The sequence below is a fragment of the Didymella exigua genome, assembly GCF_010094145.1.
Source record: "Didymella exigua CBS 183.55 unplaced genomic scaffold M421scaffold_10, whole genome shotgun sequence".
NCBI classification, from domain to species: domain Eukaryota; kingdom Fungi; phylum Ascomycota; class Dothideomycetes; order Pleosporales; family Didymellaceae; genus Didymella; species Didymella exigua.
In genome coordinates this window covers 192,833-206,910 of record NW_022984784.1, presented here as the reverse complement: position 1 = coordinate 206,910, position 14,078 = coordinate 192,833, and the positions used below count along the sequence as shown (strand labels likewise).

The 14,078-nt window shown below is 52.1% G+C and overlaps 5 protein-coding genes across 5 annotated transcripts; 4 read left to right on the top strand and 1 right to left on the bottom strand.

Annotated features, from left to right (window-relative positions):
* Window positions 1–960: 960 nt before the first annotated feature.
* On the top strand, window positions 961–2,550 carry M421DRAFT_59851 (aldehyde dehydrogenase; the record flags this gene model as incomplete). The annotated part of the gene is made up of 3 exons (XM_033595719.1): window positions 961–1,072; window positions 1,134–1,567; window positions 1,636–2,550. 3 exons carry the CDS (start codon window positions 961–963, stop codon window positions 2,548–2,550), a joined length of 1,461 nt encoding a protein of 486 aa, XP_033449831.1.
* A 100-nt stretch (window positions 2,551–2,650) lies between these two features.
* M421DRAFT_124449 (uncharacterized protein) lies at window positions 2,651–3,210 on the top strand. The gene has a single exon (XM_033587318.1). It carries the CDS (start codon window positions 2,843–2,845, stop codon window positions 3,161–3,163), a length of 321 nt encoding a protein of 106 aa, XP_033449830.1. The 5' UTR covers window positions 2,651–2,842; the 3' UTR covers window positions 3,164–3,210.
* Window positions 3,211–3,217: 7 nt separating this feature from the next.
* On the bottom strand, window positions 3,218–6,627 carry M421DRAFT_419375 (glycoside hydrolase family 2 protein). Its single transcript, XM_033592092.1, has 2 exons — window positions 5,856–6,627; window positions 3,218–5,810 (listed from the first exon to the last, which is right to left on the bottom strand). The coding sequence occupies exons 1-2, from the start codon at window positions 6,482–6,484 to the stop codon at window positions 3,323–3,325; spliced, it is 3,117 nt and encodes a 1,038-aa protein (XP_033449829.1). The 5' UTR covers window positions 6,485–6,627; the 3' UTR covers window positions 3,218–3,322.
* A 629-nt stretch (window positions 6,628–7,256) lies between these two features.
* On the top strand, window positions 7,257–9,276 carry M421DRAFT_419374 (general substrate transporter). The gene is made up of 3 exons (XM_033592091.1): window positions 7,257–7,508; window positions 7,560–8,417; window positions 8,514–9,276. The coding sequence occupies exons 1-3, from the start codon at window positions 7,394–7,396 to the stop codon at window positions 9,152–9,154; spliced, it is 1,614 nt and encodes a 537-aa protein (XP_033449828.1). The 5' UTR covers window positions 7,257–7,393; the 3' UTR covers window positions 9,155–9,276.
* Window positions 9,277–10,187: 911 nt separating this feature from the next.
* M421DRAFT_419373 (uncharacterized protein) lies at window positions 10,188–11,037 on the top strand. The gene has a single exon (XM_033592090.1). The coding sequence runs from the start codon at window positions 10,447–10,449 to the stop codon at window positions 11,011–11,013; it is 567 nt and encodes a 188-aa protein (XP_033449827.1). The 5' UTR covers window positions 10,188–10,446; the 3' UTR covers window positions 11,014–11,037.
* The last annotated feature ends 3,041 nt before the right edge of the window (window positions 11,038–14,078 follow it).

The following is a 14,078-nucleotide window of genomic DNA, read 5'->3' as shown; positions in this document are numbered from 1 at the left end:
TAACTTCATCTGACGTCCCATGTACTTCATATCAATAACTCCTCCAGATCTAGCAGACCCTTTACTTGAAGATTTGCTGGAAACGCATCAACACTCATAGAACACGCAGGGAGCCATCTGATCAGTCAAGGTATCTACTGGTAGGGTTCAGAGGAAAGTGGCTCACGGATCGTGGTTTTCTCGAATGCTAAACTCGATCAGAGTAAAAGCTGGAAGTCAGAGGTCTACTGTGACGAATTAAGAATGCCCGAGCAGCAATACACAATTCGGGTCATCTCCGAATTTGTAACGGTGATGACATGTTCCAGACTGCTCCAATTCTGCCTTCAGTTGGCCGATTTTCTCCGCAGAGAGGCGCTTGAACAGGTGCAGGATTCGTCGATCCGTCAGGTCCAAATCCTTCCTGCGAAGGCGTCCGGAGGTTTTGCGCAGCTCAGCATGAACTCAAATTGACGGTGATAATTCATGACGCGCCTCGGGTGGCCGTATTGCCAATGGCAGGTGCGTCTGTCAGGCTTTTAGTCGAGATGCTTCGTTATTCTACAACGACAGGAACCCCGCTTCCTACCGGCAGACTACAGTCAGCGCACTGCTTGTTGACTTGTATATGCGACTCATCCTTGCTATAACATGAAGTGCTGTGATTCTATCCAAGAGTGTAATTGGCGCCCGCATACCGCAGCAGTTGGACCGCGGGCCGATTCCTTACGCACGAAGGCTCCTTCCTGTCGAAAAGCTGTGCAAAGTGCATTGCGCTTCGTACAACGCTTCACCATGCACATGCGTGTGCAAAGGATGACTGCGAAATCGACTCCCCTTTGCTCCAAAATCTGGCCGGATTTTAGCACATCGATCTGTTGTGAGCTCCGCACAGACTGACATCACCGGGGCACACGCACCATGTAGACTACTCCCCTCAGCCACTAACCTACACCGATTCTGCAGTCACAGATATAAAAAATGACAGAGGTTATTGAAACACAGCTACTCATCAACAACAAGCTCGTTCCAGCGAGCGACAACGGCTCTTTCGAGCTATACTCTCCGCACACCGGGGACTTGGTTGCCAAAGGTAGTCTCCATAATAGATCCAGCCATCTGGATACTTCCCGTGACTAACAGGTTACATGCAGTTGCGGAAGCTACACGCGACGATGTCAACACTGCTGTTGATGCTGCTCAGGCGGCTTTCCCAGCATGGAGCGCTCTTTCCCCGCTACAGCGCGGTGCTCCGCTCAAGAAGCTTGCTGATTTGCATCTTCAAGAGAAGGACGAACTCGCTCGACTAGATGCCATCTCCATGGGTAAGCCGGTCGGCACCCACGGCATCGATGTCCATTATGCCGTTACACAGTACAACTACTTCGCTGAAGCTGCGTACCCGCAAGGCCATACGAGTCTGAACACGCCGGGATTCCTGAATATGAGCCTGCGACAACCGTTTGGTGTCGTGGCTATTATTATTCCGTGGAATGCACCTCTGATCTTCTTCGCCAAGAAAGTCGCGCCTGCGCTGGCTGCCGGTAATTGCGTTGTGGTGAAGAGCAGCGAGAAGGCGCCATTGACGGTGAGTTGTGTCGACAGCGACAAGCCAATGAGATCTCCCTTTTGATTGATCGCTGACCCTAAAAACAGCCATGGAAAGTGTCACAATGGATCGAAAAGTGCGGCTTCCCACCCGGTGTGATCAATATACTCTCAGGCCATGGTCAGACGTCAGGCCAGGCCCTGTCCGAGCACATGAAAATCCGCGCTCTCTCATTCACAGGCTCAACACGGACGGGTCGTTCTATCGCCGTTGCTGCCGCAACGTCCAATTTTAAGAAGGTTGTCTTTGAGCTTGGTGGCAAGTCACCTTCGTTGGTCTTCGATGACGCAGACATCGAGCAAGCAGCGAAAGACATTGAGCTCAGTATCAACTCGAACTCCGGCCAGGCATGTTTCGCGAGCAGCAGGGTCTACGTACAAGAGGGCATCAAAAGTCAATTCGTCGAAGCCATCACACGCGTAGCGAAGACACGGAAGCTAGGGGACCCCACAAAACCTGGCATTAACCAAGGCCCACAAGCGGACAAGATACAGTACGAGAATGTACAGAAGTACATCGCACTTGGCAAGGACGAAGCAGGGTCGACAATTGACACAGGTGCCGGTGTCACCAACAACGAAGTCTCCCCCTACCACATTCATCCTGTGATCTTCACCGACGTACCTGAGGGCTCGCGGCTCACAAAGGAGGAGGTGTTTGGACCCGTCGTGATTGTAAATGAATTTGCCACTGAGGAGGAGGCCATTGCCAAGGCGAACAATACTGAGTATGGGCTCTACGCATCGCTGTACACCAAAGACCTGGAGAGGGCACTCAGAGTGGCGAAGAAGCTCGAAAGTGGTATGTTGGGTGTCAACTGTACAAGTCCAACAAATAGCTGGGACATGCCTTTCGGTGGATGGAAAGGAAGCGGGACAGGGAGAGAGAGCTTATTGGAGAGCATGGAGCATTATCTTGAGGTCAAGAGTATATATGTGAAGGTCAATGGGATCGGTGGGTGAGCTGGTCTCGCTCGCGAAGCAATTTGCATAAGACGAACGTGTTCTGCGATATTGAAACAATCGGGACATCTGTGCATGCCTCACAGCTCTGAAGCAGGCAACGTCTTTGTTCAACAGAAGGTCTTTCACCACTAAGACAGATGTCAAACAGCCTTGTGTGAAAGCTGTAATACTCCATGCGCATCCTTTCACTGTTCAATCTAGAGTTTCCCTGCTTTAGAAACCCATTAGAGCTGGACGTATCACAATACCTGCATCCAACCAAGTCCGACCCCGATTCCACCCGTGTACGATGTTGTCGTACTACAGCGACTTTCGCACACCATCCGCTTCACCCTACCACGATACTTACCAGATCATCCGCTCCCAGCCCTTCACCGAGCAAGACTGGGCCGAAGCGTCAGACTACGATGCGCCAGCTGACGAGTGGGATGATGCTGAGTATGACAGGCAGATGCACGTGCATTTGATGAAGATGTATGCGAAGACTTGTCTCATGGATCTGAGGAAAGTTTGTAAGGGACGGAAGCTTAGGGTTAGAGGGAATAAAGATGAGTTGGCGGACCGGCTTGCGAGCAATGATGTGAGCAAGATGTACGGGGGCGGTGGCTGATGTGCGTGGCCTGATCATCCACAGCCTACAGGTACCAGGAAGCCTTGATTAAAGCGTAGTGCATCATACCAATGCAAATTTTGTCATAAGTCTCAGTCGTGAAGCAGACTTGCAGTCTACAAAACTATCTTGTGCTTCTCCCATATCAATGCCACGGTTCTACTCAAGCTGCAGCAAGATTTCGAACTCGAACGGCTTAGTCAGAAGCGCGTACTCATCGAGCGTCCTCGGTCCGCAGCTGCCACTGCCCAAACCGTGGTGCTCTGCATCTAGCCTCAGCATAACCTCGTCCCTCTTCTTCTTCCTCAGCTCATGAGGATGCTTAGCCTCAGCGACATCTTTCATGCGGTAGTGGCTAACCTGGAAATCGAAGGTCTTCCTGTTTTTGCTGTCGTTTTTGACATCAACAAATTGCGCAAGCAATGATTTCTTGCCATCGCCGACCTTGACCCATCGAGTATCGGTACGATTTGAGCTCTCCTGAGGCACTTCGTAATCGACCCAGAGCTCGTCGACGCTGGAGACATTGTGCTTGCCAACAAGCTGAGAAAGCTTGCTGTCGCGATAGGACTCGCCCTTACCACGGCCGAACCATTCGACATTTTGGAACTGTGGAGGCAATTCCATAACAATTCCGATTCGGGGGAGTGTGCGCGGGAGATTCTCGCCCTGCGGGATGCCGTTGACCCTGATTGATAAAGATCCATCGCCCCTGAAGGTGTACAGAACGATGTTGTCGATCGACCACGATAGGACGGGTGGGGCAATGCGCTGGTGCACTGTGACCTGGAGTTCTGAATCTCCTGACTGTGACCATTCGACCTTGCGAGTGAAAGACTTCGCGAGATTGAGCTTTTTGTCGTTCCAGTCCCAGCCATCTTGAGGGGTGTCATTGTCAGTAGGCGCACGGAAAACGTCAACCTCTGGTGCCTTCGAGATGAGCTCGGTAGAGTCTTGGCTCCAAGAGTTCAGGGTCCCATGCAAGATATTGAAGATCCATGTTGACTTGCCTCCATTGATCTTGAGGACGTTTCTCGTGGAATTGTCGAGTTCAAGTTTGCCGCTAGAGGTAGACAATGTCTTCAAAAGTGGGGATAAGGCAGCTGGCACTTGTGCAGTGGCAATCTCGAAGCCCTTCTCCAACCATGACGTACTGTTCTTCAACTGGAATGAAAGGCTAAGGACTACCTCACCCTCGGGTCCACCAACTTGTGGTAGGTCAATAGCAAAAGTTTGACCCGCCACAACTCCAGACGGAATCTCAAGAGTCCCGGTCTTATTGTCTGTGCCAGATTCAGAAACAGTGGAGTACTGTAATGTCAGATGATCGAGTGTGACAAAGTCGTATCTGTTGATGAAAGTGGCCTTCTTTCCATCAGTTTCGAGAAGCTGCACAGGCTCGATAGCTTTCTTGTACTCGACTAAGCCAGCATTTGGAGAATGATCAGAGTTGACAAGACCGTCCATGACAAAAGTGCCGTCGTGGACCTCTTCGCCAAAGTCACCGCCATAAGCGTAGAATTCCTCAGATGTCTGATTGTCCTTGATGAGGAGACCGTGGTTCGCCCACTCCCATGCGAACCCACCTTGAAGAGTAGGATACTTGTAGAAGGCGTCAATGTACTCCTTAATGTTACCTGGGCCGTTGCCCATGGCATGGATGAACTCGCAGAGTACAAGAGGCTTGGTCTTCGTTGTGTCCTGGGCGAACTTGATGATCTCGTCGATCGGTGGATACATCCTGGAGTACATGTCCATGGTTTCGGCGTAGATATCTGCTTCGTAGTGGATGGGCCTGCTGTCATCGTACGCTTTGATGTGGTTGTACATGGCTTTGAAGTTTTGGCCGAAGAAGGCCTCATTCCCTAGACTCCAGATAATGATGGAAGGATGCAACTGATCTCTCTTGACTAAGTGTTCGGCACGGTCAATGTATGCTTGAGTCCAGTCGGGGTTGTTTGTAGTCCACTCAGCAGCCTTAGCCCTCGTCAAGAGCTGTCGTTCACGGAACGGGAGCGCGCGCTCCTGGCCTGTCAGTGCTGCATCGGCGATGCATTCGAATCCATGACATTCCAGGTCTGCTTCATCGATGACCCAGAAGCCCATCTCATCTGCAAGGTCGTATAGTCGTGGATCATTAAGCTGATGCGACGTGCGGATGGCATTGACGTTGTATTGCTTCATAGTCAGGAGATCGCGCTTAAGAAAGTCGAGTGGAATAGTCCTTCCGAATTGGGGGTGGTGCTCGTGGCGATTGACACCCCGGAATACGACACGCTTACCATTGACCTTAATGAGACCATCTTTCATCTCGACCTGCCTGAATCCAACTCGGTGAGCGACATGCTGAACCGAATCAAGCGAGACCAGCAAATGATACAAATTCGGCGACTCTGCGGTCCATTTGGAAGGGTTCTCGACAGAGATGCTGAAATCCGTTGTTGATCCCGTACTCGCATCTGCCTCTTTCGAAGCAATGGGCTGCTTCTCTGCATCCAAGAGCTTTACGGAAACCCTCCCTGTCCCAGTAGTGCTGACTTTGATCTTGAGCTCCGCATCTGTGTACGAGGAGTCGAGGAGAGTCTGCGCAAAGACATTCTCAATTCGAGACTCGCTGGAGAAGCCAACAAGAAATACGTCACGGAAGCTGAGGTGGTCAGTCGGCGAAGTAAGTTTAGACGAATGGACTTACATTCCAGACAACCACCATTGATCCTGGTCTTCAATGTATGTGCCATCGCAGTGCTGATACACCCGGACGGCGAGAGTATTGTCGCCGCCCTTGTCAACAACCGAGGTAATGTCGAATTCGTCGGGATTTCTGCTTCCTTGAGAATATCCCACCTCCTTGCCATTGACCCAGACATGAAAGGCAGAGTCAACTCCTTCAAACCTGAGACGGATTTGGCCGTCTTGGAGGTCTCCAGGGACTTTGAACGTTCTTACGTAGGAGCCAGTCTCGTTCTCCGTGAAGGGAACATTAGGAGGGTCAACGGGAATGTGGTACTGAACGTTGGTGTACTGGGGGCCCTTGCCGTAGCCTTGAAGTTGCCACATTCCAGGTACTGTGATGTCACTCCATTTGGAGATATCGTACGAAGGCGCTTCGAAGCCTTCGGGGGCCTCGAAAGGCGAATAGGCATGTTCAAACTTCCATGTTCCAGAGAGGCTGTGCGTCTTAGATTTGCTCACATCATACGTGAGTGCATCGGCCGCAGATGCGTAGTTGTGGAAGTAGGCACGAACGGGAAGTGTCCCTTTGTGCAGGACATTGAGATTGTTCCAATCGGGGACATCTGCTGGGTGCGTGCCTGAAGCCATGATGGATATGCTGAAGACAGGAACGTCAGCGAGCGCAACTGCTCAACTGATAAACGACCATGCTGCTCCACAATACACGGAGTACTGTGTCCCGCCAGGTGTGGCATGAACAGATCGGGAAAGCGGTCCGGAGTGCATGTCTGAGGCCAAGACTATGGTTTGCTCCTCATGTGATGCAGACAGAGCCATCGGATCACAGCCGTTGCGTGTTGAGGTTTGCTCGAATCACGTTTGTGTTGAATCGGGCGGGGTTCAGGCGAGATCGGCGGGATTGCTGCTGAGTATGGCTTAATCTCGGTACAATGACCAAGCCGTCGCTGTTTTCTCTTAGCGTTGAGTCGTTTTCCTGTGCATTTTCCGCATCCTGGCCCACATTTTCTCCGGATCACTCCACAAATTCGTCTCCGCGCTCTCGTAGCGCAGCCAACGCTCTCTCCACATTCGTCGAGATGCTCTGCCGTGACTCGCATGGCGCCGAGAACGCGCAGGGTGCGAATCATGTCTAACTACGCATCCTCAGCCATTAGGAGATGGCTACGACTTTCCAGGAGTCGCAGCCGCTGGCTATCCTTTTCGTAGCATTGTATCCGCCGTTCGGGGCGCTCTATTGCTTTGCTAAGGTAAATTTTCGGCTTGCCTGACCTCCACATGGCGGCACAAGCTCACGTGGCGCGTCGGGTGGCGGTCGCTGAGAAGCTTCGATGTGGGAAAAACGGGCATCTGCGCATATTGAATGGCAGCTGCCTCGGTGAAGATTGCATGCAGCTTTGGCGCACCCCGTTTTGCGGAGAAGCCTGTCTGTTCACCAAGTCTATAAAGTGACCCACTCCCCGGATCTCGTTGTCGATCGCTTCCAACGGTTGTGCAATCTCAATCATAACCCTAAGCGTGGAGTCCTTCACTAACAAAATGGCGGACGATAAAGAAAACATGGGGGCTGTCACTCACCAGCTGAGCGGTGTTGACGAGGACATGCGCAAGGGCGGTGATGTACAGGAGAAGACTGTTGCCTCGGTGGCACTTGGTACGTATTGTGCATCTCGCTGGCTGTCATCAACACTAACGCTCTCTGAAGCTGCTGCTCTTGAGGCCTCAAAGCCTAAACTGTTGTCAAAGAACATGATTCAACTGTACATGATTATGGGTATTGGCTACCTCGTATCCACCATGAACGGCTTCGACTCGTCTCTCATGGGCGCCATCAACGCCATGAAGCCATACCAGAACACCTTCGGCCTGTCTGGGGAGGGTTCCAGCGCTGGTATCATTTTCATCATCTACAATTTAGGACAGATTGCAGCTTTCCCCTTCTGCGGATTCCTCGCTGATGGCTACGGTCGACGCATATGCATCTTCGTCGGCTGCTTGCTCGTCCTGGTTGGAACCGCTGTTCAGGCTACTGCACATGGCAGAGATCACTTCATTGGTGGCCGCTTCCTTCTTGGTTTTGGTGCGTCGATCGCCTCTGCTGCTGGACCTGCCTACACCGTTGAGCTCGCCCATCCTGCCTACCGAGGCACTATGGCTGGCATGTACAACAACTTCTGGTGGTTCGGCAATATTCTCGCTGGATGGACGACCTACGGAACCAACAAGAACTTCGATAGCTCATGGGCGTGGAGACTCCCAACGGTCGTACAGTGTTTCATCCCAGGACTCGTCATGTGCTGCATAATGTTTTTACCAGAAACACCTCGCTGGCTTCTTGCGAAGGACAGGCGCGAGGAGGCTGTCGCAATTATGGCCAAGTACCACGGCGACGGCGACGAGAACCACCCACTTGTTCAGCTCCAACTGCGTGAGATCACTGAGGACTTCTCTGTCACACGTAACGACAACCCATGGTGGGACTTCCGTGAGCTGTACAACACCAAGGCCGCCCGTTACCGAATGATGATGGTCATTGCGATGGCTTTCTTCGGACAATGGTCCGGTAAGAACTCCAAACTTCTTCCAAATAACCTTGACTGCATCCTACATACTTGGTGTATCACACCCACTGTCGAAAACTGCTAATGGTAACTTCCAGGAAACAACGTTGTATCCTACTTCATGCCCGTCATGGTGAAGAACGCCGGTATCACCGACCCTGATAAGCAGTTGCTGATCAACGCCATCAACCCCATCTTCAGTATGCTTGGCGCTATCTACGGAGCCACCCTTCTCGACAGGCTTGGCCGTCGCAAGATGTTGCTTGGTGGTCTGGCCGGCGCGCTATTCTTCTACATCCTACTGACCGCCTTCACTGCGACGGCAAAGCCCACCAACAACCTTGCATACGGCACTATCGTCTCCATCTATTGCTTCGGTATTATCTTCGCCTGGGGATGGACACCACTACAGACCCTGTACGCCGTAGAGTGTCTCGAGAACAGGACTCGAGCAAAGGGATCCGGTGCCAACTTCCTCTTCCTCAACATTGCCATGGTCGTCAACACATACGGTATCTCCGTCGGTATGGAGAAGATCGGTTGGAAACTGTACTTAGTGTACATTGCTTGGATCTGCGTTGAGATGGCTTTCATCTTCTTCTTCTTCGTTGAGACTGCTGGAAAGACGCTTGAGGAGCTCAAGGAGATCTTCGAAGCGCCCAACCCACGCAAGGCTTCGCTCAAGCGTAGTAAGATCGAAGTTGCTGGTGGTCAGGTTCACAATGTCACCGATATGTAAACTGGATGGCGCGCCACGAAACCTTGGAAGAGTATCCATACTGCGCAATACGGGGCTTTTAGGCTCAATCCGATCATCATATTAGCTGTTAGTGGTAACTAATACGAACTACGTCCAAATCGTTCATTTCGTGTTTCTATGGTGCGTGGCTTTTGAAATGAGCGAAGATTTGCCATCTGAAAAAAGTTTTGGTCACCCAGAATCTTGTCACAGCGGGATGCCGAAGTGAGATGACAGTGAGTTGCCTTTGAACATCTCAATTCATTGTTTTCTGCCAGGTATCCTTGAAGCTATGGGTCCGCTAACTAGATTGCGAGTCCACAATCGTCACAATTGTGGTTATAAGAGAAGGAAGAGCCGCTTGCGTTACGTAGACGGCTTTGAATGCTCTGGTGCAGGTGTGACAGTCAAGGTGGTAACAAGAGGGCGGGAAGCCGAATCTAATAACGTGACGGTTGTGACTACAGCAGAGTGGTTCTCTGTGCCATGAGAAGCCGTAAGGGTCAGAGTTGTGACAAAGGCACGGGACTCGGAATCTACAGCGGTTTCACTGTCTCAACAAAATATTGTTTCTGAAATATCTCACTTTGACACCGTCACATCTCAAGCGCCGGCTATACGAAGGCCACATGGGACCGACGTGGCGAACAGTGTAGGCAGTGCACGTTTATGTGTCTTGGCCACGACTTTTGGAACGTAGAGAAATGCGACTATTTTGAGTCTTCCATGATGCGCACTGTTCGCGAGCATCTGCCAAATATCTACCATTGTATCGTCGAGCAGGGATCGAGACCTGCTTGCCGACACATTTTAGCTGGAGGCATCTATCTGTCTGGTCAGTTCACGATCTGTGCTCAGTCCGATCTATTGTATTTCCAGCACCATTTGACTTCGAATTGTTTGCACGTCGCTTACATGATGATCATTTTCATGATGTCTTCACCCCAGAGCGGGGTTCAGTACCGCTCTGATCGGAGAGGTAGATGGGCAGCCCGAGAGAAAAGGACAGCTGGTGTTCTTTGAAATTTTCCTAGCATAAAGCAAACCTTCATCATATCGTCAGAGATCTACAAGTCCACAAGTATATCAGCACCCACTATGCCCCTGGCTCGTCCTAGAGTCAACTCGCTGTTCATCCTATTCCCGCAACATCGCTATGGCGTCTTCAATGTCCACCCACACCAAGACGAGCGACTTATCCGCTGCCTATCGACCACGATACTCCTCCTATCCCAGCGCTTTCATTTTGGGACCCCAAAACGCCTTCTCCACTTCCTGCAACCTTCCCTTCGATGTCTCCTGCAACTAAGCCACTGACACTTGAATCAAACACTCCAACGCAACAAGACCCAGCCATGTCACCTACCTCAACGCCTTCATCTTCGTACTCTCAAATCGAAGAGCCGACTGTGCCACCTATGCAAGCAGTCGCGGAAATTTCGCCTATGAGACCGCGACTACTCCTTCCGCCAACGTCGCCTTACTCAATTATCTCACCATACTCGCCAGACTCCCCTCACACACCTCAATTTCCATACTCTCCACTCTCAGCAGCCCCATCTGCGTCTCTAAACTCACCGTACAACCCCTTCCTCGCATCTCCAGCACCACGCCTTACAATCAATATCTTCAGACTCGCCTCACCCTTACTCCCAGCATCTCCACTTTTGATCTTCGACCGCGCCATCTCACCTACCTCACCAGCCTTCCTGCTAAGCAGAACGCCATCGCCCGGCACACCGAACCAACAACTTGCGTTCCTGAGGACCGCCACGCCGAGCATCGCTGACTGTACCGTAAGAAATGGTCTGAGCCCGACACTCTTGTGGCCGAGGACGCCGCCAGCTGTACCACACTGACCCGTGTCTCTCGAATATCATGCCGGTAACGAGGAAGTGGAGGCTTTGCAGCCACGTTGCTCAGCTGCGACACCACCTCCCCCTTCACCACCCATGACCGCCGATCGAGTCGAAGACCCCGAAGTACACGACAGTCGCCGCGGAGAGATGAAGATTGACTTCTATCACTTCATCGCCACCAAGCGTGCTGCCGCGTGGAGCCGTCTTTCTGCGTCGCCTTCGGTAAAGAGGGAGAAGAGTCGCGGCGTCAGTGCTTGGAAGAAATTGCTTCGAGGAGGAAAGGTCAGGGAAATTGACGGGCGGTCGAGCAAACGTAAATTCGGTGTGCGGAGCGTCATCGGATCTCGAGATTAGTCTTGAGAAGGCCTCGAGGGTGGGTGGTGTCGTGGGAAGTGTATGCTCGAAGACAACGACCGCATCTGGTCGGTTTGGATGCATGCCACAGATCTGTTGCAGTCGTTGTATCGATGGCGGACCATGTTCCCTGCATCTTCGCCTGTTACGAGCTTGTTCCGCCCTCGCAGTATCGGATCTCCAGCTGCATCCGACGGATCGACGCCCTATCTGTGCTCTATCTCGCGACAGGAGTTGACATGGGGCGGAAACTAATGCTGCACGTTTTGTGCCTTGATTTGTACACGGCGGACGCTAGCAGCGGAGGGCAGGTAGGGGTTACCTACATGGGTCTACGTAGACTGCTGCGTCCTTGTGGATTATTTTGCTTAGCATCGGCATCATATATGGTAAGTATATAGCTTGGCGTACACATACAAGTTACTATTTGTGATTGAGAGCTTATTGAGCATGAAAGTGGTGTACGTAATTTAGTGGGTGATATCGAAGCACTGATGCTCTCGCCAAAGCCTGCCAAATACAAGCGCGTCAAAAGCGTCGACACTGCGTGGCATTCGACTGCGATTAAGCCGCATGTTTTGTCAAGCCTTCTAGGCGCTGTGTCGGTAATGCGGCTGCTTTAGTGTCAAGCCCATTTCTGTCACGTAAAGCGTACGAGTGACAATGCTACCCCGCATACTTTACATGACTTGAATACGACAGTCTGGGAAAGGTCCACTACGGCACGAGTAGCGTTTGGGGTAGACATCAATTCAGCTGGTCCGAGAGTTCCAGATACATACTCTCACGTAACAGATCCATAATAAGACGGGCGGGAATGCACCCCAGAGAAGTTTTCTCGGGAGATCTGGAGAAAATCTGGGGTGATGCGGCTTGTGTCGGCTGCCCGAAGCGGTGCCTGAGGCCGCAGACCGCCACACAAATGTGCTGTCGATGTTAAAGAGCGAGCTTCGATGCTCGGTGCGCCTCTGAAGATTTATGCATGCAGGCGCTCGGTGTTACTCGTTGCGCTATATCACACAGGTGGCTGAGAATGGTGTGAAAATTTTTCTTGCCTCAACAACGTGCACGAGGAACACAAATGCGTGCCTGACAAGCTCTTTCCGCAGACAAATGACATGCAGCTAAGAAGTTCGAGTCCGTGTTGCACGAGTGGTTGGACTGGTGAATGGTGGTAGTACCACACTTGTACAAGAGCCTCAGGGTGCGCTACACGTGTGAGACACCAGCGCAAGGCACATCGCAAGACGTCTGACCAAGAGACATGTGCTGCCGAGCCCTGCAGTGCTCATAAACTTCCTGCGGAGCGGCGCGTAGCGAACGTTGGAGGCGTGCAGTGTATGGTAGGTGGAAGAGAGCGCGACATTGCGCTTACGACACCCGTTGTTGTGTTGACAGTGTATGGTAGCTGGACGCGAGTGGACCCAAAAATCGTGGGTCTGTCAAAGTGTCCGTGTCGGAGATCATAAGTCCAGACTTCAATTACATATCAGTGGAGCCGCCTAACGCGAGTAAAAGTGGACTGCTAAGGGTCTCTTTCAACGTCGTGAGATAAGAAAGATTCAACATTGCAAGACTGGCTGCCTCGAACCATGATGTCGGCGTTTCTAAAGGGCAGAAAATGCTTGTATCCCGAGATTCGATCTGGTGAGTGCGCACTAGGCTGATCGTGGGCTGAGCTTGGCGAATGGGAATGGCGCGAGTAAGCTCAATTGGCCAATACTATTGTCCGCGATTGGCTGTTGTTGGGCGGTGAGGGTACGATGGACGCGAGGCGCGCTCCTGGGACACGACGATGCGCGTAGACAGTGCTCTGGCAATGGTCAGCGTCGTAGATCTGCGATTCACGTTGGCAACTGAGAAACGAGCTGTTCAGCCTCTTAAGCATACGCCGCGCCTCAGAGGCAAGATCAAGCCCCCACGCACTGATAAGGGTTCACCGAACATGGTGTTTGGCGATGTTGGATGCAACTGAAACAGGTGCTGCTGGCCTGACGCAATGAATGATAGCAGTGCCGAGAATCCGTGTCCTTGGCAACAGGATCCAATGTAATGTAACGCGACACAGGCGCCCAAACAACACACCACGGCGGTGCGCAGTCTATTGTGCTGGCTTGGCAGGTCTGGGGTAAGATTTCGACCTCGGCGGCCACAGCCGCGTGCTCGTGTGAACAAGTGAAAGAGGCGAAACGCCCCAGCAGCCACCTTCTACATTATGATAAAGACAAATGAAAGTAACCGTGGTGATACGCCAGCCAAGCGAGCGAAGCCCTGGTGGGAGCCATCGAGGCCGTAGGGCTAGCCCAAGACGGCAGGTGCGTATTGCAGGCGAGGGACGGAGAAGGCACACGTGAGCACGACTAGGCTAGCATGAAGCAATTCGTCTCTAATTCCATTCCAATTGCTTGGCCATATTCGCAGCCACTAAGATAGCTCTTCTCGAAGGTCGCTGCAGTGTAGCGCGCGCCGCGGCAGGGTTCCATCTTATCTGCAGGCTCGCGCCTATGATGGTCGACATGCCCGGACGGGCAGCTGACAAGGAAAATGGCGTCCCGGCTGATGAGTGAAAGCATTCGCAGCTGGCGAGAAGCGGGTCGGCCAAGGGGCGCCCAGCAGTTGCTGTTGTTCTAGAAAGATTGCTGGAACGCGGTGCCCATGGATGAGAGGCGTCGTTATCAGTCCGCGTTGGGCTTCATCTCCGCTCTAGGCAC